This window comes from Ascaphus truei, chromosome 1 (assembly GCF_040206685.1).
Source record: "Ascaphus truei isolate aAscTru1 chromosome 1, aAscTru1.hap1, whole genome shotgun sequence".
Lineage (NCBI taxonomy): Eukaryota > Metazoa > Chordata > Amphibia > Anura > Ascaphidae > Ascaphus > Ascaphus truei.
In genome coordinates, this window is record NC_134483.1 from 510,483,067 (window position 1) to 510,510,573 (window position 27,507).

Sequence of the window (27,507 nt, forward strand, 5' to 3'; positions counted from 1 at the left end):
GGCAGGTTGTGAATAGGACTCTTATTTTAATACATTAGGTGATAATGTAGTGTGATCAATCTTTGACGAAAATGGGAGCTTTAGCACAACTTCAAAAGAGAGTACCCATCAAAATGATTCACTGCTAATCTGAGACCATACCGTGGTAAAAGAACAGGAAGCAAGTCATTGGCAAGGTATTAATCATGTGCTTAACTGAAGGATGCAAGGGATGGTAACTGGGCCCCCTCTCTATGAAGGAACGGATCTGAACGCAGACAAACATGGGTAAAAAGAATAGTACACATCAAATGAATGTTTCAGGATGAAATCACACACACACACACACACACACACACACACACACACACACACACACACACACACACACACACACACACACACACACACACACAAGATGTTCAGATTAGAGTAAACTGATACTGCAGTAATGGTGCAGCTCAGCAGATAAAGGTTCAAAAGGGAGGAAGTGGTCTCAGACTTCTTTGATTGTAGATTAATACAATAGATTAGGAAGAGTCAATGGTTTTTCAGTAAGTAGCCTAAAAGGGCAGACCTAGATGGGACAAGTGGTCTCTCACCGGTGGTCATCTTAAACAGCTACATGCTAAAAACCGCATTCAAGGCACTACAAGTACGACTGATAAAAATGAACCGTAACACTTGCAAAATAAATAGATCAATAAATCCGATCCCTCCCATTGCTGTGCATGTTTATTACACGGAGATTTGTCACCAGTGAAAGCAGGGAATGTATATTATTTTTGCTGACGGGAGACTGGTGGGACCCGAGGGCCATCAGGTTTTTCAGGATCGCAGCCATGAGGTCACAGGCAGGCCCCCCTAATGATACGAACGACACTCCACTGGAGTGGGTAGCGCACTCTCTCCCATGAAAATGAGCGAAGATAGCATGAAGTTCCCGGTCTATCATAAGGGCCCTTGATAGGCCACCACACGACAGTGATTCCCAACTCCAGTCCTTAAGGGCTACCAGCAGGTCATGTTTAAAGGATATCCCTGCTTCAGCACAGGTGGCTCAATCAGTCTTTGAGCTTCTGATTGAGCCACCTGTGCTGTAGCAAGGATATCCTTAAAACCTGACCTGTTAGAAATCACTAATGTATAGGAAACATCACAAGGGCAGCCTAAGGGTTAACTATATATAGGTGCCGTTGTGGTTGACGGTGGCTTTTCTGCAGACACGGGAACACAGATAAGGCAAAGGGAAGTGCGTCTGGTTTCTAAACTCATCACTTTTGCTCAAATTAAGGGGGTGAAAAAAAAGTAATGCACAAAATGACAAGATGAGGCCAAGCACTTTATCATTATAAAAGTGTCCGTCTGGTTTGCTGGTAGTTGCATGTTAGCAGGGACAGTAATTCCTGGGACCAAAGCATACTGATCGCAGTTTAATCGGTCAAAATATGTGATAAGCAGTGTGTGTTCCTAAAATCCAACACCTACTGTAGAAGTATACTGTACATGCTTTTTATAAAGCGAGCATGTAGACATGGCGAGGCTTGGGAGGCGTTTGATTTCCTCTGGCACCTCCCTTTTGTCCGATGCCATTGTGTGGAACAAAATCTCGTACAGGTAAATCCCCCTACTCCGCTCCCCTCCCCATAACCTTTACTGACTCTCTGATGAGGACAGGATGGTAAAAGAGGAAACACTTGATTGACAAGCACTTAGAAGCCATGAAAAGGGTTTGTGTTTATTTGCAAAGAAACAAAAGCAGCCAAATGTAAGCCCTGTTACATAAAAATAAAAAAAAGACCAATTAGACTGTTACATTCTTCACATTTTTTTAATTTTATTTTTTTATTGTCAGCCAACTAGAAATTGCACCTTGAAATAAGGGCAGGCCCACCACGCTTCCCGGGGACTCAGCAGAGTGGTTGAGTTAATTGTGGGTGGGGGTGGTTGAGTCGGGTGATTGGGGGTAGGGGTACAGGAGCATGGGGGGGTCTCCTCTGATATGAATGCCTATTCAATTAGCGTAGAGGGAGAGGCTGTCAGAGGGAAGTGAGGCCTATTAAACAACTGCTATTACTTGGAGTTACACCGCTCATGCCAAAATACCTACCATTAATAAAATTACCCGGTGCATTGGGGGAATACAATTAATCGACACACATAGTGACCAGAGACGTGACAGCAGTCCCTTTAATACGCACTCGTGGTCAAAATTGGAGGGAATAAAGAAATGGATATGAATATCCCCAGGAATGGCTGAATAAACTAGCTGCTCCATATAACAAATAAGTGATATGGAAGCACAGCAGAATAAAAACAAAAATAATACACTTCATAGTGTATAGAAAAAGCGCCTAAATAATAGTGAACATTGTATGCACTAGGGGAGAAATAAAATTGGAATAAAATCCCCAAAGCAGTGAACTTGTGTCCGGAAAGAAATAAAACCAGGATAAACAAAGGCAAGAAACCCGGATATGTAGTAGTAGGTACAGACTCCTACAAATATTAACTACTTGGCCGCATTAGCCAGGGGTAGAATCTGGGGGACATAGGGTAATGGGATAAATACGTCAAAGGACATGTGTTCATGGAGAATTGTATTATTACCAATTAGATAAGCGAGATTGCACCGTTGAGTATTGCAAGAGTTAAATGTACAGCATTTGCTACTTATCTAGATATATTTTGACACTGATCTAATGTTACCAATATGCCATTTGAACACTAAGCAATCAAGTCTTCACACATCCTACAATGCTGTGAATGAAGGGTCAAGGGAAGAAAGCCCCCCCCCCTCGTAGATTTCTATAGGGTGATGGTGAATAGGCAATCAACATAATTAGAGAATATACTGAAAACCCATTATTAGGTTATCATCCCTCACACAAAAAGAAGTCCTTACACATGCATTCCCTTTTAGATCAGAACAGAAAGAAAAGCATGTTATCATCATTAGTGTTTTTACAATATGCCAAGACATTGTACCCAGCAGCACAAGGTCAGTGTAGGACAAACACATTCATATGAGGCCTGCGTTCACAGGACCTTACTATCTGGAACATTGCTATTGTCCCACCTTGTTTTTCGATTGTGTTACAATGTATTTTATACTTAAACTACTAACAGGCCGGCACTTAATGTAGTTCTCAAAAACGAATGCTTCCTTTGTCCATGATACAAAAAACATGGAGGCTACTAATAAATAATGTTAGGTAGGTGCAGTTTGTTTAATGGGAGGGGGGGAAGTACTAGGGTGTCTTCTGCAGCATGAGGGAGAGGACATTACAGCAGGGGTGGGAACTCCATTCTTCAAGGGCCACCAACAGGTCATGTTTTCAGGATATCCCTGCTGCAGCACAGGAGGCAGTCTTTGACTGAGCCACCTGTGCTGCAGCTGGGATATCCTGAAAACCTGACCTGTTGGTGGCCCTTGAGGACTGGAGTTTCCCACCCCTGCATTGCAGCTTACTGAATAGGAGGGTTGCAAAGAACACAAAACCACCGCAACCCAACAAAGTCAGGTTAAAAAAACAACCTTTTGCAAAGAATGTAACAGTCCAATTGGCTTCTATAAACTAATCCAACCAGGCAAACAAATACTTATCGGCTTTTGTTTCTCTGGAATTACAGATGGTATTTTGTAAGGGATCGCTAAATGGGTGGGGCGGGGGGAGTGTTCATTAATCCAATATTGTATTTATCTTTAGCTCACCCTGTTTTTATCAAAGAGCCAATAAAAATTAGGGGGAAGGGAGCATAAGGGGTGAGCAGCCAGTGGAAATCAGCACCCCCCTCCCTCCCCAAGCCTCAGCTCACAATGTTTGCAAACTCACTTACAATGATTTAGAAATACTGAGATTTAACGCACCCATTACCAAGAGATTTTACCGAAAAAATACTTTATCGACGGCTCACATTCTCCAAACGACCCCATAAAAGCAAATGAGAAAATATCAAAGAATGATAACGTCTTCGATATTTACTGCTTCTCCATGCAAGCTACTCGAGCGGCTCTTACTTGCTTGATTCACTGCCTCGTGTCCAGCTCCAGGCTTGACACACTGCAATCTGGCCTCCGACCTTAACACTATACTAAGGCAGCACTAATGTAAGGGGTTGATGACCTGTGCACCTATCCACGGGTCATTTCAAGGTACTCATTTCTCCTGGACAGTCTGCTGCCTTTGACACGGTTAATCCCCCTCTTGTTCTGCACACTCAACACTCTATTGACCCAAGTGACACAGCACTCAGGTCACAACCTACTTCTCTTTAGGCTGCTGCCCCGCTGGCGCTGACCGCGCTCATGCTTGAGCGCTGACGTCACCAGCTCTCCAAACATTAGTGCCGGGTGTCCTAGCTATTTCGCCAGCGCGTGGGGGGAGGGGGGGGGCGTTGCAGGCAAGCTGAGCGCGCTTCAAAATCTTTTTATTGTTTATCTAAGTGCCAAGCATGGGTGAGCGTGTGTGCCCGCGCACGAGCGCACCGTGTGAGCTGGACAATTTAAATTGCCGAAACTAAACTCGGCAAGCACCGCGTGGTCCGCACACTCAGCGCTAGCGTGGCCACAGCCTTATGCTCCTTCAGGGTTTCCTTCTCCACTCCCACAACACTGTCACAGGCCCTATGCTCATCTCACTCCTCTTCTGCCACTTACTCTCCGCTCTCTTCCTGGATGTCGCACAGCTACCTGTAGCTTAACATGTTCAAAAACACCCAATCTTCCCTCACTGTTAACTCCACAATCTTGTCAACACCCCAAGCCCAGTGCCTAGCGCTCACCTGTAGTTCCTCTCTCTCCTTCACTCCTCAGTCTGTTACTCAATCCTGCCTCCGTCACCTACCGCAATGTTTTGTATATAATGTATACCCCGTTCATTTATGTAACTGTACTTGTAACCATGTACTATTTGTTTTACTCTGTGCCCAGGACATACTTGAAAACGGAGGTAACTCTCAATGTCTTACTTCCTGGTAAAATATTTTATAAATAAATAAATAAAAACAAAAGGTCACTAGAATAGGTCCTTTGCTCACTCACGTGGCAACAGAGACTGCCATGTTTCATTTCCTGCAGCTATTCCATTTAAGGAGATATTGATTTGATTAACAATTTGATATGGTCCAAAACTGAAAATAGGCCGCACTGGCCATGTTGTCAAACGTCTTTAATGCCGCCCACAGGACTACATTTAGTATACAGGTTTAAAAGAAAGAACTTAATACTCTACTGAGACTTCACCTACGGACCTCTTTGATATGAGACCATACGAGTCTCCCCAAAGAGTGGCTCCCCACCATGCTCCCCCTTCACTGCTTCTGTCCACTAAGCCAGCGTGGACAGGATTAATGTCATGAACAAACAGACACAGCTTGAAAAACCTGGAGACCACCACCTTCTCCCCCCCACCCCCTCCCTTCAGGAGACGTATGTGTTGGTGACTCACATATCACATTTTTCTAGTAAACACACTCCGTTACTCACTCTGTCCACCAGTCCTGATTAATTATTATGGACATATATGCCGGATGTTCTACTGACCTTGGAGCACCCATTTCACCCTATACCCCTATAAAGTTGACAAAGCATTTAGGATGCTAAACACAAATAAAAGCATAAAGCCTTTTTTTATTTGTTAATTTCGCATTTGATATAACTATTATACAAGGAGAACACCTGAAGCGCAAAATGCACATTGTGCAATACCTTTGCTAGATATTTAATATATTTTTTGCTTCAACTGACATACCAAAGCTACATTTTACTTAACTTAGACCAGGATTGCTCGACTCTAGTCCTCAAGCGCCCTCAACAGGTCAGGTTTTTAGGATATCCCTGCTTCAGCACAGGACTGTAACAAGGACGGATTGAGCAACCTGTGCTGAAGCTGGGATATCCTTAAAACCGGACCTGTTGGGGGGGCGGGGGAGGATGAACGTTGAAGGCTGGTGTTGAGTAACCCTGACTTGGATCAACAACATGGATGAATGAAGTAAAACAGCAGTGACAGCTGTTCTGTGTCTCGTTAAATAAAACCTTTTTGGTGTATCAAAAACAGTTTTTTTTTTTTTTAATAGCATCTGCTTTAAGAAAGGCTCATGGAATCTACCTTGCATAGCAATGCCATTAATTAAAGCATCTAGACAAAGCAATAATGTAAAACAGAACTAAAATGCTGCATTTCGTACACACTGCTCTGGCAGCGAGACTCCACTTCCTCCAGTAAGAGAATTCTTCATGTACAATTTCACGTAAACTATTCAAATGGAGTAAAACAAAAAAAGTTAGCTTGCTGTTCTATCAAAGGAGGGTTCAGTGCAAGTAGAACTCAAACTTTTACCTGGATACAGCTGATAGGAACCACTGTGGTGGTGATGCCATTTGACCAAATACTTCAAATCACTCACTGAAAACCAGCCACCTGAATCCATACCAAATTCATCTGCAAATTTCCCGTGCCCTCCGGGTAACGGCTCTTGTAATCAAACGGGACATTCTTGCTTTGTAAATCCTCCAATTAAGACAAATTCATTTAATTCCCCAGAAATACCAGCCAGCCTCACAGTCTGAACAAATTGATTCTCTTCTCCGTGGCTTGGAGGAGAGAAAACGGATAGTCTGGTTAACAAAGCTTCATGGAATGCCCTATAAATAATTTAATAAAGAGGTCCTGCAGCCTGCAGCTGATAAATGGACTTTAATTATTAATGCCACAGTGGAACACTACACATAACAGATCGAAAAAAAACACAACCCAATAGCAACATGCTTTTCATGCCACATTTGTGCAATAACCAGAATAGGAAGCATGGAAGCATGCAGAACCACATTTGTATGTAGGAATGCAAACAATAAAATACTGTTTGAGAATAACGTGGATTGTAGAATAACCATGTTATTTCTACTTGTTGAGGACGGGAAGTCTACAGATTTATTTGAATCATGCTGAAAGTAAAAATGCCTCAACTTTCAGGGGCTTTATGCAATGAGGTTTCACTTGAAGACGGAATGACAACTCTTCAGGAGTGGATCAAACACTGGGAACTAGTATTGGAAATGTTGATTCACAGTTCTTGTGCTATGGTGTTTGAAGGTGTTAAACCCTTAAAGCTGCAGACCAAGCAATATCCTACATGTGTTTTTTTTTTTAATAAAGCAGTTTTGTGTGCTTTGAGAAAATACTTGTAGCATTTTTTGTTTTTTAAACAACTGTGAATGACATTTTTAAATGTATTATAATGTAACAAGCCTTTTTTGTTTCTATAGCAACCATTTACAAGTCACATCCCCTTCCTTTTCTGAAACAGACACTGGCACACCCCTTTTTGAGCCCTGCCCTCTCTCTAGCAGTGCACCAATTGTATCTAGTGACTGCCTGGTCACATGATCTTCCCCACAGAATTTTGCATCTTTGGTCCTCTTCTGCTGCACTGACAGCAATTTAGTGAACCCTCAAGCCGAATCTTTGCTGATCAATCACAGGAGAACGGATCGATCGGCAACTTGGCTAATGACTTGTGTGGATTGTATTGATGCACATATTAAAGGGAAAACTTTTTTTCTTTTTTTTTTTTAACGGCAACTTGGTTGCTGCTTTATGTGGATTTCTCTAAGTTGTCAGAGGGTCATCCCACTGCACTTAATGGTCATGTGACCGCTCTCCGGCGCAATCACGTGATCTATTCTGGGTTTCCGGTCGTTGGGCGGATATGACAGGAAAAGGGGCAGCTCCCCCTTCAGGGTGGTACAAAAATCGGTACAGCCCCTAAAAAAAACAAGCAAAGAGCAATGACGAACGGTGCACATCACAAGGCCCCCATGGTTGCAACTCTTGTTGTACACCGTACGTTATCAGGGCACTGAAGGGATAAAAGGGGCAGTTTTAAATTATCTAATGTCAATAAGAAACACAAGGTTTTTTTTAAATCGCGGAGATAATCACCTCTACAAAATGACTGGAACTAGTGTGGAAGGACCGATTTGTTGTTCATCTATCGTTACACGAGAAATAAAACATAAAAACCAAGTATTCCGTGCAATGAAGAATACGATGGAAGGAAATTGTTCACCTCAAAAACAGAATCAAGACGTTATCAGAGTTCTAAAAGGAGTGTGAATGTAATTAATATATGTTCCTTTAGTAGTCAAACTCTTGTTGAAAAAGGGGCCAAAGGCTCTTAAACATTGTGGTTGATTATGTAAGTAGTATATGCACACAGTTCCTTTTTATTAATAGATCAATAAATCCTCAAGATTGTTTTTGCAAAGCATATTTGGAGTATGTAGTGTCCTTTTTCCTAAATATGTTACTGTAAAGATTACTAGCGTTAAACTCAACTATGCTGACGGTTAATTCAGTCACATTGCATCTTCCGGACATCTAGGTTTATAAAATTATGTGAAATAACATGGATTTCTAGGACAATCAGAAACTGGCCATGTCAAATTACATTATGGAAACTTCCTCTTTCCCTTCTATAAAAAGTGAATAAGGAAATGTGGTATATGTGGTGCTCAGAATCAGACCGGTAACTTCTGTAACATAATTGTGATTGAGACCATAAGCTTGGTGGTCTGGCGACGACGGAGTGCCCCTCAATAAGGCAATAATGCGTAATAGCTGTAGGGGAAGTGACAAGTGGAGTCAGTTGGGACAGCCACTGTGATGTACACAATAATCACCCTAACAGTATATAATTGAAGGAACTATGTCCATTGAATAGCAGGGTTTAGATAAGGCACATTGGCACTTTACCTGCGCATCCGGGGGGGGCACTCTCAGGATCAGTAGCGTGCAGTCCATCAGATAAGAAGTCCAGAAGGATAGTTGGTGTAGATAGAGCACAGCTGCAGACGCCCTGCAATGTGAAGCAGGGAAAACAAAGCCAGGCCACTCCGCAATAGTAACAAAAAGTGTATTAAGCAAGCAAACACATACAGGGAACAAAAATAGAACAGATAGAACGCACCTACGCGTTTCGTACAATAGTACTTTATCAAGGTACTTGATAAAGTACTATTGTACGAAACGCGTAGGTGCGTTCTATCTGTTCTATTTTTGTTCCCTGTATGTGTTTGCTTGCTTAATACACTTTTTGTTACTATTGCGGAGTGGCCTGGCTTTGTTTTCCCTGCTTCACATTGCAGGGCGTCTGCAGCTGTGCTCTATCTACACCAACTATCCTTATAAAAAGTGAATAACCTGAACATACTGCACAAAAGAAAATATTTTAAAATTTTAGGGTGTAGGTTTCCTTAAGGTACCTTTTGGTTTAAACCAGGACATAAAACCAACCAAAATAGGCCTATGCAATCCCAGTCATTTACACCCGGCCATGCCTATAAACTGAGACTCATGATGCTCTTCCAAGGAAAAAACAAACTGAAATTCCATCCGTGGTGACTGCACTTCGGTTTTGAAAGTGCCCTTCGAGGTGGAGGGCCAGAGAAAAAAAATATATTCAGTTTACCGTAATGTTATGTTCTGGTACTCCACTAATGGCGTACAGTGGGTACGGATTGCGGTAGCTCCTCTGCTCCGTGCAGTTGGACAGGAAATGCTCCCTCTACCTGCAGAATAGTCTGGCTTCTCCCACAGGTATAAAACATAACAGACATTATTACAGGGAGGTTATGATGTACCCACTGCTACTAGTCAAGTACAGGAAAATAAAATTACTGTAAGATGAATAAACCCTGTACCCGTTCCCCACATGGCAGTGTGTACCGATCGGGACATACCAAAGCAAAAACATGAGAGGGAAACAAAACAATGTAAACGTTAACCATTTATTACAATATAATGGCTTGCAGAACTTTCCTACCAAAGCTTGCTTCAGCTGAGGCGTGAACGCCCAATTTATAATATTTAACAAAAAAAGAGGACACACTTTACAAATCTGCGTAGGAGATGCTTGCACCTTGAAGGCCCATGACGTGGAAACTGCTCCTGTTGAACTTCCTTGTGCCAATGAAACTCCCCATCTGTGCTCTCCATCTCCAACTGCTGGCAACGGTGGTGATAGTTACCCGAACATCATCTTGGAGTACACATTTTCCAGATTCCCCCCTACCCCCAAAGGTATATTCCTTACCGTAGGAACCTTGATCTTTGTTCCATTGATCCAGACATCTCTGAAGCCGCCTCATGTGGAGCCTTGCCCCCTCTATGATGCTTGGCCAAACACGTCCATCTTATCTTTGTGGCTTGCTTTCAACTGCTGTATTCTGCTCTGGGGAAGATGGATTATTCCTTGTAGTGTTCGAAAAACAGACTGGGACGGAACAAGATTACTTTTCTAAGCAGCAGTTCCTTGTGTTAACAAATCTTCTAGGCAAGAATACTTCTGAATAACTTTTTTTTTTCTGAGTTCGGAACCTAATTGGACCAATACCTTGGTGATGGTCATTAACCCAAATGGAAGGGCGTTGTATTGGTAAATACAAAATTGTTAAATTGCTTGTCTCTTTCCGTGAATCGGATATGGTTTTCCACAATTGGTATGTACAGATATGGATCCTTCAGGTCCAGAGACCAACCAGTCCCCTAGTATGACCGTGTTTAATGAGATCATTTAGAACTTTTTGACCTGAAGAAAAGCAGGTACCCATCTAACTCTCAGGATTCTTTCTTGACCAGGAAAATGCTATAATATATTCTTATTCCTCTCTAACAAGGAACTTCCTTCATCACTTTGTTCAATAATAAATCTTCTAGAATACCATCTAATGCTTTGGCATCTAGGTGAGAACTTGGACTTTGATTGATCACAAATTTGTTTCGGAACGCAAATGCCAACTGGTAACCAGATGTGAACTTGAAGAACCCATCTTCTACTAGGTTAGCCCATACAGCTGCGAACTGCGCCAATCTACCTCTGGCCAAGCACTGCAGGGTTCATCTCCCTTCATGCAAATTTGCCTCTTCCGAATGAGTCTCCTCCTCTGAAGCCACAAAAACTGTTACATTAGCTACCTCTCTATGCTGGTTGTCGAGAGATAGTTCTTCTGGGATGGTACACCTCAATGTATGACATCCTGTATTGCTGAGTATTTTAACGTATCGCCTCTTCCTCATTTCTTGTGAAAGTAACACAATTCCCTCTGACACTTTAGATATCATTGTGTCTAATTTTTGGCCAAACAAATATTTGCCCTTAAAAGACATGGAACACATGTTCGTGTTTGCATCCCTGGAACAGCATGGGTGGACAATAAACACTCGGACAAAAAGTCATCTAGTTTCATCCCAGTCTCTGATTCATACTTATTTTTCAGACCCTACAAGGAAGAATCCATCTTCCCCAGAGCAAAATACAGCAGTTGGCAAAACAAGCCGAAAAGAGGAGATGGTCGTGTTGGGTCTCTTTGGAGGTAGAATCTACTACCTAATACCTCAGTGCTCTTCTTGCCGCTACTGAGAAAGCCATACTTCTTGCAGATAGACGCACAACGTCTAGAGATGCTTCAGTCACCAACTTAATCGCTGCCAGCACAGTTAAGTGAGGTTCTTTGAACGCCCTTTTTCAAATGCTTCTTCTACGTTGGCCAACCATATTCACATGGCTATGGAAATTGATGCCATTGCCACCACCAAGCTTCCATGTCTGGCCTGCTGCTAAAAAAGGGCTTCAAGGTCCACTGCATCCTGGATCCGTAGCATTCAGGAACGACACCGTCATCTACAGGCAATGTGGTCTTCTTTGCAAACCTAGTAATTGCTGCATTAATATGGTGGTTTTTCCCAATTCTTGACCTCGTTCGAAAAAGGATACATCCTTATAAACCTCTTGGGGGTTACCAACTTCGTATCTGGCTGACTCATTCAGTCTCCATCTCCTTTATGACTTTATGATAGAGTGTAGAGGAAAGCATCCTCTTCTGCGGTCTGCCAAACAGCTTATCCTTCTTCAGGCGTTCAGGTTCTCTGGGTTTTCCAACTCCAGCACTTTACTCGCTGCTTTAATTAGGGAATTCACTAGATCTAAATTAAAAAAAAAATCGGAATTTTTTGTTAGTACTTCCTGATCTGAAGAATTCCAATACTCTCCTTCAGAGTACTGCTGGAAAACGTCAAACGAGGATATTCCCCTTCTTATCCAGGCTCGTTTAGAACGGCCTGCGTGCAGAGACCGTCTCTTTCATCCATGACATCCATCTCATTCATCTGGTCGTTCGGCTCCATCGCAGCCAACTTTAGACAATCTTTGCACAACCTCTTCGCTTCCAGAGCTGGTTTCTTGCATGCCGCACAGATCTTGGATTTTTTTGTAGCCTATGAACTAGCACAGGGGTGCTCAACTTCAGTCCTCAAGCCCTCTCCTCTTCCCCCCCCCCCCCCCCAACAGGTCAGATTTTCAGGATCTCCCAGCTTCAGCACAGGCAGCTCAGAGGCTGACTGATTGAGCCACCTGCGCTAAAGCAGGGATATCCTAAAAACCTGACTTGTTGGGGGGGTTGGTTTGAGGATTGGACTTCAGCATCCCTGAACTATCACATATACAGCTGTTTTCGAAGTTCCTTCTTTTGGCTGACCCCCGGAGGTACAGTACTACAGCAAATAAAAAGCATCACTTCACTGATGAGCACTGAATTAATAACAAAATAACTAACTGGGGACTTGCCTAGAAACTTTGACCAGCGATCGATTGCCTCATCCAGCTTCCAAACTCATTCTGCTTTAATCCACAAGCTTCCAAGCATTCACAAAACACCTCGGCACATTAAGGCATCATTACTAGCACCATTCCCCTTCAAATACACATCAGTGGCTCGGCTCCACAAGGCACTGTGGTATATGTGTCTGCATCATGATGCTTAAAGAAAGGATGCGCTCCTGGGTCATCCCCCACCTCCTTAGAAAACCAAGACAGAGCCTGTGCTGTCTACATCAGCCATGTGGATCCAACGCTCACTCACCAGGATGCCTCCACAGTGCAGCCCGGGTTGCAGGTTCTCCAGCTGGCCATTCAAAGCTCTGGCAGAAGCACTGTATAGAAGGGAGAGAGAGACAACCCTTCCAACTGTACTACACTAGCAGAAATTACACAACACAAGGAAAATATTTAGGCAGTGGAGTTGCCAACAAGTAAGGTTATCCTCTCAGCCATGCGTGTTAATCTACACGAGAATATAGAGCAACACTAAGACGTCTCATCACTGCCCAACCTTTAAAAGTGATGTTCAACTTCGGAATACAACCAAGTTGCAATAAAGTGAACACACAAAAAACTGGAACACCTGTACCATTTATATAATGTAACAGCTAGTTCTCCTTTTGCCATAAATTAAGATATTTTAGCAGTTTAGTCCAAAACGTAAGATCTGCAAATATACAAATAAATGATACTTCCGTTGTAGATCATACCAAAGCAAGGATTGTTTCAGCAATTGCAAATTATTAGTGGTCGTGGCTCAGTAGTGGTTGCATTCTTCCAAATACAAGAGGTTTCTACTTCGACATTGCTCCACATCTATGTGATCAGGTTGAAGAAGTGTTTCCCCAAAAGAGGCTGCACCTATAAATGGGCAATTACTTTCTTTACAAATGTTGGTTCTCTTATCATCCCATCCCAAAAGCACAAACACCATTCAAAGCGCACCACAAAATATTCAGAAGCAAATATTGCTTTAAGTGGTTTCTGCAAAGAGCTTTGCACCTGAATACTGTGGAAAAGAACTAGATCAAAGGCCATTAAACCAATGTCAACAGTTTCCTTCTGTCCATTAACCACTTCAGTTAAACAAAGTTCCATCTACACACGGTTCCCCTTGAGCTTAAATAAACCTGGTTTTCCACTCCATTTTGAAACAGAAAAATGAATTTGTATAGGCGGTGTGTTAAAACGTACAGTACAAGGCAACATTTTATTTTCATTATAGAAAAAGGAAGTAGGGTTTTACTTTGAGCTGTAAAAAAAATGCAAAAGCAGGGTGGAAAAAAAAAAATCAGGACTGTTAAAACGGTTTAATATAGGTTTACGTTAACTATGGTAGTTCTAAAATGTAAACCTAAAAAAAGAGCAATTGAAAAATATTCTTACTTTCTTTAAAAACAGTTATCCGTGGTTTAGGGTGTATTTTACAATCAGGGATGTATCAGAGATGCTGAAGAACAAGACGCATTACCGGTCAATGCCATCTGTCACTGCTGCTGTGTAAACTGCCTGGTGATGACGTTAAGTGAGAGAACAGGTTGATGGTGTAAAATAATTTTGCAAACACACGAGAGAACAAAAGCTTGAGTCAGAAATATCATTAAATTCCCATGCACTTCAGCCTCGCTCATATTTCCAGGGATACCCCATGCTCGGACCCAAGGGCTACCAACAGACCATGGTCCCTCAATTTCTCCTTAACCAATTAGTCAAGCCCTAAATTAATCACTAAAACAACTTGCTTAGCCATGACCTGCCCTAAAAATCTGGCCTGTTTAGCAGCTCTCAAGGACAGAACTTGAGCCTCACTGGAATAACATGAAAGAAATTGGATATCTGCTCGAAATGTGATAGGGTTGAATTGAATTAAAGATGGAGCGGCCTAACCTTTCAACTGAAGGTTTTGTCTTGTGCAGCTAGGCTACATTCACAGAATAAGGCAAGTCCTGAAACTTCAGGGACTTCCCACACAGCCCTGAAGGAAATTGGAAGTTCCTTACCAAAATGAAAGTGAAGGCAACTTGGTGGGTCACATGCTCTTGAAAGGGACGAAAAAACATGTGTGTTGCTGAACGGTTAACACAGGACTGTGACTCCACTTGGCCCATTTCTACTTTTATTGGATCAACAATACTATTTATCCACGTGGTTAAATACCTTGGTTTATGGCAACAGTATTCTGTATTTAATTCCGGCCTTATTCGCCGACACGCTTTGTCCTTTTGAGTCCAGCAGAGAAATTTGTATTTGCAATATATTTAGTAAATGACAAAACAAAGCAGGACTGAGTTCATAGGCATGGAGAACAGGGGATGGGAGAGTGATACAGTGTGTTAATAAGACAGGAATAGAACAACACAGGTCCCCTTGTGCTTTCATTTAACTATAATAGGATAAAAGAAACATTGTCATGTCTGGAAACCAGAGAGAAGAACAAGTATAAATATTCTGCAGGCATTCCTCCACAGGAGGTGAGCAATGTACAGTAGAAGTATATTCACACTGTACCAGAATTGTAGAAACTCGAGCTTGCAGTTTAAGATTAAAGTGACTCAATTATAGACCATTTTGTAGCCATTCCTGTTCAATTACCAGTTGTTCTTCCTAATGACAAATCTCCCTTAAAGGTCTATGCTGTGAAATCATATAATAAGCACTCTAGGTAAGAATAAGTGTTCTATTTTCTTTAATACGGCTTGGCAAGTAGTAATTATTATTAATTTATTTAATCAACAGATTAATTTACATAGTTCCCCACTGACTACTACACAATGAAAGTACCACTTAGCATAGAATTGTAACACACATAAATACATTATTACATAACTGTGTCTGAGTAAAACTGGTCATCAACATATTTACTGGTTTAGCATATTTCATATTCCTATTAAGAATACATAGACATGGAGACAGCAACGTCTTCACGGAAACAGACAAGACGCTCTCTCCCGGTTTGTAATGATACAAAGTGTGTATCTGTAAAGGGGACATGAAAACAAGCGACGAGTAATCACAGAGATTATTTCAAAACGTGATGACTAATGAAACACGTCACATTTGTAATATGAAAATGGATAGCATGGCAAACCGGTTTTTGACATAGCTCCTGGGTGAATAGGCTGCATATGGCAGATATCTATGAAAGTGACATCAAATCACACCAAACATTAAGAGAATAGACTGGAGGCGAGTCATAGAAATCACGTCCCAATGGCTTTTAACAACAGTGCATTGTAAACACCTGTTGGAAAGCCAGCTTCGTACACCGCAAAGTGTCCCGCTGATTAAAGATTTCACACTGGTGGCCATCAGGAGATTTGCAGTGTGGAGGGAAATGAGGCAGGAGCGAGAGATAGGTGGGATCTCATTGATTATAATGGCACTCTACTGCAACTGGTATACTACTCGAGAGCATTAGGCCTCGGACATGGTGTCGCAGACCGTGCGGCTGAGCGAACAGGCTGCCTTAAGGCAGTGTTCGCGTCTATGCGGCGAGCGGGCGCGCACGGAAGCGGGAGGGGGCTGGCGTTGCGCAAGAAATCAGTTAAACCGATTTCTTGGCGCGACAGGCCGGTCACCTGAGCAGTTCACCCAATGAGGGCGAACCAGCTCCGTGACGTCACTAGCACGCCCCAGACATGCCCACGGGCGGCGCGCATACCATGGCCAGGGAAAGCACCCGCTTTCCCTCAGCCTCCGCACGGCTGCACTTCCATGTCCGCAGCCTAATACTGCAAAGGAGGTGGGATTAGAAGAATAGTAATAGCAGGTGACACGAAAGGGGGGGCTTCTCCTGTACCAACACTTGTTGAACACAAATGGACAAACAAAAAGTAGTAGCTAGCGAAAATAAAAATAGAGGCAATCCCTCCCAGGAGCAAAGTTTGCTCATGGCAGCGACATCTGGGTGATTGAGGTTTCCTTTTGTTTTTACCAAAATGTATTTATTTAATATTAATATATATATAAATATATATAAATATATATATATATATAATGGAAATATTACTGTATGCTCATTTGCATGTCTTAGACAGGTCTGCAACCCTGCCTTGCACCATTATCATCCAGCACACAGTGCTTCCACTGCAGCAAGGGATTCTGGGAAATGACATGCAAATGAGCACACAGTGCCACCTTTTACTTCAAAACCATATAACATGGTCCCCTGTAAGCTTTTGCTTGCTGCATTTCACAGCTTTGAGCACAGCCAGGGTTAAGATGCATAGCCAGTAAACCAACCCACCCACAGGACAGACAGACATATACATACACACACACACACACGCACACACACACACACACACACACACACACACACACACACACGCACACACACACACACGCACGCACGCACGCACGCACGCACGCACGCACTGATGCACAAAATGACGGCGCCATATCGGCGTCCGACCGCGGAGCTCCCGGCGACTCAGTTGCTCCTCCGGCAGCACCCGCACAACCTCCCTGCATCTCAGTAGCCGTCCCCCTCCCGCAGCCCGGAGGTAAGAGGGGGACATGGCTACACAAAAATAAATGTTTATGGTGGTTTCACTGTTGAACACTTCATGTTTCAGCTCACTGTTTACAAACGAACTTTACAAAAGTATTTAAAAATACTTACAGGTGTCACGTTCCTTATCTAAAATGTTTTATTTTTTTAATCATCAAGATTATCACTTTGGACTTAGAAGGGACTGCATCTTTAAATAATGCTCCACATGAGATGTAGGACCATGGAGAAACAAAAAGGTAGTGAGAATTTCTTGGAAAACCACTTACAATAAACATTAGTATGTTTAACCAATTTTCTTCCATCAATGTCCTAATGCAGGGGTGGCCAACTGCAGTCCTCAAGGGCCACCAACAGGTCAGGTTTTCAGGATATCCCTGCTTCAGCACAGGTGGCTCAGTTGTTGACTGAGCCACTGATTGAGCCGCCTGTGCTGAAGCAGGGATAGCCTTTAAACCTGACCTGTTGGTGACCTGACCTGTGGGTATCTCTAACCCAGTTCAACATGAATCAAGTACAAACGGATCTGGATAACTAAAGTAACGCCCTTATTTTTTTGTTGCTCTTACAAATATGCCAACCATTAAATTAATTTCAAATTCATATGCACCATCTTACATGTCAGGAAATGTTGATTGAACCCGATTATAAAGTAGGGAAAATGTTCTGCTAATCAAAGAAACGTAACCCATGAAAATGTAGAAGTATCCAATCAATGTTATGATCTTCAGAACACTAATCTGCAGCTGCAATCATTTATTTTTCATGCAATTTTAATTCTAGGTGGGATGTGGGGGGGGGGGGGGTATTCAACATAAGGAGAGTGGGGAGTAGATACAGAATAGTGTGTTATAATCAAAATATGTCCCAAATTATATTCGACATAAGGAAGGAGAGACAGCAAAGAAGTGGATACTGTGTGGTTACAAACAATACCACAGGATCCACCACTTTAAAAAAAAAGTGCATCCTCCCCGCACCCCTTAAAAATAAAATAAAAAAAAAAAAGATATTTCTTAACGATACTGTCCGTTTTTACATCCAGTTTTTTCCCAAGCTCACCAACTTTTTTTAAACTGGGTTTGATTCCTAAAAAAGTGAACCAGGAACGGAAATTGTTGCCACGCCTCAATTTGTTACATATTTGGACATCAAAAGAACCTTATTGGAGAAGCAAAGGCCTTTGGAGTTTGCACAAAAAAAATGGCTCTGTGCTGCCATGCAAACACATAAATTGCAGGATATGGTCATTTTTAACATTTGTGGTGGCCTTGCAACGTTCCCTGAAAACCATAACAGCCAGCACTTAGGTAGGGCTCCTTATGACGTTCAGGGATTTTTGCTCATTGCCAAGGAGATAACACGATGGAACGCGATCGGGACGGGCTCTCCTTCCGTTCGCATCGCCGGGAGCCCAACCACGAGATCACTGCATCCAAGCTGTCAAGTGACCTGGAACGCCAGCAACACTTCCGAGCAAACAGCAAAAGGAGTTAATAAAAAATCAGAAGAAGATCAAAAATACTAGGGACAAAATGATACAAATCTTGGTAATCTGCTTTAAAGGGCAACACATTGAATTCGTTAAGAAGAGGCCACTTTTTGGGTTGTTGGGAGGGGGGGGGGGTGAGAGGGGTGAAATCCTTTAAATTGTTGATAAGGACAATTTGACTTTGAGTATCTGTTTATGCCCATTAAAGCTCAAACTTGGATTTCTTGTGAACATTAAGCATATTTTCCACATCATGCTAAGTAACATCAAAATGATTTAGGCAAGTATTTCTGAAATGTGTGCCCTGGCTGAGCTTTGCAGAGCTTTGCAGCGCTCTGCTTTACATCCCTGGTGGTGCTTGCGTCATGTGAATCAGTTTCTCTTAACGCCTTCGCTGCCTGAGAGCCTACAACGCTTTGCTAAGGAATTAACTACAGGCTCCCCTCACAGGAAAGGTATTTAAGGAATAGTCCCACTTGGAACCAAAATCAAACCAAGAACAGCAAAATCTACTATGGGCTAAATCTTGTTAAGAGCGAATTGAGGGTGCGAATGGAAGAAGATGGTCCTCTCATTCAGATTGCGTCAACTTTGTCAAAAGGCAGGGATGACTGGTCTCTTAGAAGACTAACAAAAGTGCAATGACGTTCTCTAAAGGTCATACGGGCAGGGACGCCGAGAGGGGGGAAGGGAGAAGGTGTCCCGGGCCCGGTGGCAGCAGGGGACCTGGCGGCGCAACTTGGGCCCGACCTCTTGGCCAGGCGCGGCTGCCGGTCCTCTCCCAGCCGGGCCCCTGCTCTCTCTCAGATGCAGGCCTCCATCACTGTCCCACGCTGATGGGCCTCTGTGATGTCAGCGTGCCGGAAGTAGGCTTGGCCTAGCATCCGGCATGGAGGGAGGCCCGGCGTGCGCCAGCTCGACGTGGGACAGAGGGATAGAGGCCTGCATTGAGTGAGAGCCGGAGTCTGGCCGAGAGAGGACCGGCAGCCAGGACCGGCAGCCGCGCCTGGCCAGAGGGTCCCCCGCAGACCATCCACAAGGTAAGTCTGTTTACAGAAAAAAATGTATTTGGGGAGTAGGGGTCATTTTTATAGGGATTGGAGGGTGGGGGTCTTGTTTATATGTATTGGGGGAGTGGGGGTCTTGTTTATTTGTATTGGGGGTTGGGCGGTCTTATTTAATATGTATTGGGTGGGTGGGGGTCTTTTTAATATGTAAAGAGGGAGTAAGAATGAGACGCAGGGGAGATAAATAAATGTGAGGTGAGAGGGGTTGAGTGAGGAAGAGGGAGTGAGATGGAGGGGAGAGAAATACATAGTAAGAGGGTGGGAAATAGAAGGGGCTCGCGAGTGTGAAATGGGTGTGCGGAGGCTCTCAATACTGCCGGGGGGGGCCAGACATAACTCTAGTCCTGGGACCCAGGAAATCTGTCTGCAGATAAGGGCCATTAATTTGTCATCTCGTGTGATGTTTAGAGAATATCGCAAGGGTCTGTATAGGTATAAGAATTGGGTTGTCAGAATCACCAATATTAAGGCCAATATTCATAGTCCTCCTTTCTACAATCTGTTCTAAGGCCAGATATCTCTTCTCACAGTACACAGCAAGCAAGAGACTGGAGGTGTTAAAAGTCATGTACACTACAATAATCGATGTACAGCTCCAATGTTGGTGCCCTAAAAGGTTGTCAGAACCTACATTAAATCTACACTTCTCCCTAAAAGTAGAGTTTAACCCCTTCACTGACAAAGGGTCAAGCAATTCACTGTTTTCCAAAGCATTTCTAGCCACTCTGGCACCCATGGAGTTAAAGCAAAACCTCTTCCTTCGGGGACTGAAGGAATGGATGCATGAATCAAAAATAAAAAGACTGCAGTCCAGTATTTACACAACATTAAAGTTGCAAATGACCATTCCTCACAGCATGCGAGCCCCAGCATGCAAAATACCAATGCTTGACTCACCAATCCTTTATGAAGAAGACTGTAAACTTCATAATGCCGGGAGCAGAGACCTTTTCAACTTTTGTATGTGTATACAATCATTTGTTAGAACAACCACACTCTGGAGCTTCCCATTATACCGCGATATAGGCTAATGCAGATTGAGAACGGAGGATCCTTCAGTGCTGAAGAAGACGGCAATAAATTGCTCTGTAGCGGCTTTGCAAGATGTTGCTAGCACATCAGCAATGAAGGGGTTACCACAGAAGATTGTGTGCTTTTATCAAGTGAAAATGACAGAAGACACAAGCAGTGGGTAAGAAGGCTTCAGATCGCCTAGTATACGAGATTAGATGCTCTAGATGTTTGCGGTCATACTCCAAAAATGACTACATGCCTCTGTTTAGTACAATTCAGGGTGACGAGAGACACAGAAATGAGCCTACCACATGAATGTTGCTATGAAATTGTCCAATTCCCATTCCTGGGTGCATAGCAAAGCTATTAATAGCGCAGAACTGACAATATCCTTTTGTGTGCCTAATTGCAGTTCAAAGCTTTAGTAACCGTACTAGTCCTGGAGAAGTGGGCGTTTGCCATTGACTGCGACACGAATTACAAAAGCGCTTTGTAGATTAACAAACAGAGAACAATGTTTATTAAAAGCTCTGAACACCGGTTTCATTTCTAGAAACACTGAATGATTTTCTAGAACAGTAGTGGCCAATGCCAGGCCTCAAGGGCCACCAACGGGTCAGGTTTTAAGGATATTCCTGCTTCAGTACAGGCAGCTGTCAATGACTGAGACACTGATTGAGCCTCCTGTGCTGAAGCAGGGATTCCCTTCAAATCTGACCTGTTGGTGGCCCATGAGGACTGGAGTTGGCCACTACTGTTCTAGACTGTAAGTGCCAATGTTCTCATTTCCTCCTGAGAATCACAAGTGGAAACCAACTATAAAAATTGTGTTGGGTGTAAAGCTCACTGGGCAATCTTGCTAAATCTTCCTTCCTCCTAAACAATGGTCCATGTTAAACTACAGGTTATGAGACGATCAGATGGGTGTTTTATAGTGCAGTGATATAGTTAAATGTTTTAGTAGCCAGCCCTCAACAGGCTGTGATAATGGATCAACATAAGATTTCTTCATATAGTAGATGAAATTAGTGCAGAGCTTTTGAAACCTTCAAGTTCCTTCATCAAGCACACTCGGGATTGTAGGGATAATAGGCTTCTCAGGATCATGGTTTATGGTATTTGTGCAACATAGATTGCAAGCTCTTCGGGTCAAGTACTAAATCCGTTATTGGCATCTACATCGTGTCTTCAATGTCTTTATAGTATTTCACACTGTCTGCATATTGTACTGTGAAGCACCTCACACCTGGATACCATTATATACTGCTAAAATAACAACAACACATATGGTTTTGGCATCACAAGTGTAGTAAAATAAATCCAACACCACTCAGGGAAGTTTGCCCAATGTAATTGTAGTTATTTTAGGCTCCTCCGGTAGAAATACTTCACAATGTCCTCTAGCAGCAAACGGGTTAGCCTTGAGTTACACACACAGTGTAAAATATATATATATATATATATATATATATATATATATATATATATAACATTTACTAGTAGCATGGACTCATCTGGAAGGAGGGATACTCTATACTGGGCTCACCTTAAGGCTTCCAGTACTCGACACAGTGGAAGGCGGTATACTGGGCTTCATAGGCCATATGGTCTGACCCAGTATTATTATTTATTTATTTTATTAATAAAATATTTTACCAAGAAGTAATACATTGAGAGTTACCTCTCGTTTTCAAGTATGTCCTGGGTATTTGCAGTTTTTATTTAAAATAGAGAAAGTAATATCCCTTGGGTGAAGAAATAAGCAGTGCACTGCGTCAAAAAAAACTTTGACAAAGTGAACGCATGCGCGAAACGAGTCAGAGGTTTCTCTGCTTGTTTTTTGTTTTTACTACGTTGCTAATGGTCCAATAAATTGCTTTCTATTTTTGAGCGATCCAGTCCCCATCAGTTTTTGACGCAGTGCACGGCTTATTCCTTCCCCCACGGGATATTACTTCCTGAATTTGACTTCAGGCTTGGAGCATGCCAACATCAGACTTACAAACAACATGGTCATGTGTACCTTTCTAAATATTTGTATCATTAATATTTAAGAATTCTCTTTACATTGCTCAAAGTCTAGCTCCAGGAGACATCACCTTTAAGTCGTGAGGGGGTCTGGCTTTTCCACTCTTGTGGTTTCAGAGACACCCCCTCTGGGTACAATAATAAAGATTGTTCTCTTCAAACTGGGAGTACAATTATGAGTTTTCTGTACATGTGAAATTCTTTATGCCTGTCAGAACACATTGTTTCTACAAATATCATAAATCATGCGATATATGCGCCATATATAGAAAAATAATTATAAATCATTCATTGTACACTCTAGTGCACCGATCTTGAACGGCTGTTCCTTTTTTTTCTTCTTATTTAAAATAGGGAGAAACGTTCAAGCCATAGACTCTGGGGTTACAATGTGAGTGATAACTTTCATTGTTGATGATTTACTATAAAGTGCCTCATTTAGGAACATGACAGTGCATGCTCCATGCTCTTCACAGTATTGATATACTTGTCAGAATCAAAAAATCATTCGACACCCAGCTCGCTATCTGTGCCCCTCTATAAGGTTCAATACTTCAATTACATGCTTTAACACACAAGCAGAATCAAGATGTCGATTCACTAGTCAAATATTCCATGTAGGAGGCAATAGGTGTTATTATAGTAACAGTGTGTATCCATCAGAAAGCTGCACACAATAACATTGCCCATAAAGTAAGGACACCTACTATGCAATACCCTCCAGCAGAAGACTACCTACTTTTTCATACGTGGATAGGATTGATAATCCCAGCTTTCAAAATATTGGGTTTACCTACACCACAGTACAGCAGTGAATTAGTTAATCAAATATACTGCCCTATAAATATAAGCTTTATATAAGGTTGCAGTGGCAAGACGACTTTTGGACAACAGATTTTTTTGGGGGTGGGGGCTGGAGGTCGTAATCAACATAAGAGTTGTTGGGCGACCAGAACGGTACAACTACAGTACATGCAACATACATCATAGGACATAAAATACGATTAGCAGTAGTGGCGGTCTGTGTATTATGGGTGTCTGTAAACGGACATTGAATTAAGCTCACTTTCAGTGTTCCGATGCAGTAAGCCGTTTCGTAAAGTATTTTGCCAAACCTACCACTGCAAAAGCAATAGGCAACAACTTGTTTTAACCTGTACATTCACAGAGGTTACACTAAAATATGCTGTTCTTCCAGAACTAAAAGCTCCCTATGAAGACTGCCTTGCCATGTCTGGAGATTTTGTGAAATCACAGTATTATTGCAAATCACAGTATTTTTGCAATGTAAAAACAAGCTACATTAACCAATTATAGATAAAGGATTTAGGTCTACATATTCTTTTACTGATTGACAAATTATTTTAGTAGGGTTTGTGATCCACATAACCGTAGCAGAGGGGAAAAGTGGCAAATCTTACCTCCATCTGAGACGGTCGCAGCCTGTTGAGAAGAAAGAGACATGAGTTAAAACAAACTTCATTACAACATTAAAAGAAAAAAGAAGGTGTTTTTACTCAGACTTCTAAAAAAAAAAAAAATTGAGATTAGCCTTCAAGCACAGACACCTCTACACATTCTGCCACAGTTCTTGGAAAAATAAGAGACAACATGCTAAATCAATCAATCCGTCTCCCCTATCCCTCCCTCTGAAGAACTCCTCCCTAGATAATCATGCTTTCAATCCTATCAGCCACACAGAGTTCATAAGACGGATGCTGGTTCTGTACAAACATTAATCAGTGAAAGGGATATAAATACCCTACATTCATTTAGAAAGGGATACACTATGGAAAGAAAAAATGGGCTACGTTATCACTGCAGAATATAAATGACATTGGATTGGGGAAGACATTGAACATTTCAAAAGATGGAGCACAAGTTTATATTCAAGAATCAAAAGCGTCAGAAACAATTGCCATATCGCATAAACAAATCTACGGTTTGTTAAGCGAAGAACCCAAACCTATGTATAATTATTGATGCCCTCTGCTGCCTGTGATACCTTCAAATAAAAAATATATATATTTTTTTTTCTTTTAAACCTATTATGCAGTGTGTCATGTGGACTAATTTCAGGTTTAATCATCTATGTCCTTAAAATGACTCCAACTGCATTATTTTTACACCATTCCCCCATTGATTGGTTTTATGGTGACCGGTTCTATGCCTTGTGACCCACACTACTCTAGTGACTCCACCAACTCATCTGCTTTCCTTCCAATGACCCTGAGTTAGCCGTTTCAGTTCCTCTAATTCTGCATTCTTCCAAGTGCTTCACCGGTCTTGTCTGTCTGTCTTTTGGTTCTCCCCAAGAGAACGTTTAACAAGGGAAAGAAAGCATATTTTCCACCCCCGACCCCCAGTCTCCTGCCTTTGTCATCCAACGCCTCTCTAATTCCACATGTCATCTATGCCTTTGTGGCTTGTGGAGAGAGAAAAAGTGGCCAATACATGGCTGATGTCTCCATATTTAAAGGTAATGTAGCTATCGGACACACTACCGCCAAAATACACAAGCTGTTAACTGAAGGAGGAAGCCTACGACAATCACACCGTTCAAGAAGAGAGCAAGCTTCTCCAGGAGTCCACTACTACTCTATTAGTAAAACAAGTATGAGATTGAAGTAGCATTTCATTCAAAATGCTGTGTGTTTTAATACATTATTTGTGTAGTATTAGATACTTGCTGCATTTTTCACTTTGCCCTTTTTAATGTATTAAAGCAGCAGTCCAAGCTGCCGTTTCCCCCCACTTAATATGCGCATCAACACAATGATAAGTAATTAGCTAAGTTGACGATAGGCGAAGATTCGGCTCGGGGGTTCAATAAATGGCTGTCAGTGCAGCTGAAGACCAAAGATGCAAAGTTCTGTGGGAAAGATCATGTGACAAGGCAGTCACTAGATACAATTGGTGCACTGCTAGAAAGGGGGCAGGGCTCAAAAGAGGGGTGCCAGAGTCTGTTTCAGAAGAGGAAGGGGATGTGACTTTGTAAATGGTTGCTATAAAAACAAAAATGATTGTTACATTATAATACATTAAAAATGTCAGAGTAGTTTTTTTTTTTTTTTAAATGTATTTTCTCATAGTACAGAACTGGTTTAAAAAAAAAAAAAAAAAACACATGTAGGATATCACTTAGTCTGCAGCTTCCTTGAGTTGCTGTAGAAATTATTTAGGAAGCTACTCCCCTTCCCCTTTTGAAATAGGTCGCCATATTGCATGCCCTGGGAAGCAGGATCTTCACCGATCGAAAACTTACATCATTGCATTGCTGTACTGTAAAATGTAGAAACTGGTGTATTTATTTAAAAAAAAAAAATAATGGGTTTGGAAAGCAGAGAATATATTGTACCAAGACGGCCTTTCGTCCCTGAAAATTCCTCAGAGTCTGTGTTTGTAGTTTCTCCACCCTTTACTCTGGGATAGAGATTGCGTGCACCACAAAAGATGAATTGGTTCTTGTTGGGATACATTACAATATATTTCCTCTGAAGCGCTAGGGAGAGAACCATCATTCCCACACGTGCAAGTTATTATTGTACTGGGGTTTTTGCCATTTCTCTATGCATGAGGTGCTTCACCATGTGCCTCTTCCAATCTCACACACATTATATCAGCACTACCGCTAAATAAGTACAAGTACACTGCTCTATTTTCATATTGTGCAAGCAGTTCACTGTGTTTAACTAAATGAAATACAGTGTATGTAAGGTACACACTTGTTCTTAGCCCAATTATCAACAGTGTTAGGAGGGAATTCTTGCCCTGGAGATCTTACTATATAAGCCATCTTTTGTATCGAGATTACAATAAAGTCCAAAATATTTTAGGCGTAAACATACATCTCAAGCTAGGATCAAATAGAAGAGCTCTTGAATAACAATGCATCAGTCTTTAGTGACGCTATACGGTAGTACAGGGGTGCTCAACTCAAGTTCTCAAGACAACCCCCCCCCCCGCCCACTAACAGGTCAAGTTTTCAAGGATCTCTCAGATTCAGCACAGTTGGCTCAATCAGTGGCACAGTAATTGACTTAGTTAGCTGTGCTGAAGCAGGGACATCCTGAAAACCTGACGTGCCACTACTGTTCTAGAAAATCAGAAAATCTAGAAATGAAACGTTTGTTCAGAGCGTTTAATAAACATTGTTCTCTGTTGGTTAATCTACAAAGCGCTTTTGTCATTCAGTGTCGCAGCCAATGGCAAACGCCCACTTCTCCAGAACTAGTACGGTTACTAAAGCTTTGAGGACTGGAAGCACGATAATGCCATTTAAAAAAAATATGTCCATCAAGTTCAACCCCTGTTACGTTTAAAACTAGTTACTTATCCTATATTTGTATTTACAGTATATTGATCCAGAGGAAGGCAAACAAAAACCCCAGTGACATATCATGTAATGATCTCAAGAGTTGAAAAATAAATTCCTTCCCGACCTTGGTCAGCAGTTTTTGCTTGTGTGCAGCGCAACCGCAGTAATGTTAACCTCACTATTATTACATCTTTGGCCCACATTGGGAAGACACTCGACTGTTTATTTGTTTTCTTTCCCTGTGCAAAGTTTAGAAGAATCTTAGGCCAGGTCCATAGCGCCTTCGCCCGTGCGGAGGCATCTGCGGCCGTGACGTCACCCGCTTGAAGTGGGTGCGTTTTTCGGCCATGGTACGCACGCCGTCCGTGGGCGTGTCTAGGGGCGTCACGGAGCTGGTTCGCCCTCATTGAGCGAACCGCTCACGTGACCGGCCTGT

The 27,507-nt window shown here is 42.2% G+C and overlaps 1 protein-coding gene across 4 annotated transcripts in view; it reads right to left on the reverse strand.

The window, feature by feature from the left end:
• Positions 1-27,507, reverse strand: part of LOC142465844 (regulator of G-protein signaling 12-like) — a 107,004-nt gene that overhangs the window by 59,409 nt on the left and 20,088 nt on the right. For 3 of the 4 annotated variants that reach the window (XM_075570224.1, XM_075570195.1, XM_075570206.1), the window contains one exon: positions 24,175-24,196. In XM_075570224.1, the coding sequence (XP_075426339.1) occupies positions 24,175-24,196 (22 nt within the window). Of the gene's footprint in view, positions 1-6,323; positions 6,345-24,174; positions 24,197-27,507 lie in introns of those variants that run through there. The other variant, XM_075570216.1, reaches the window with a different exon arrangement.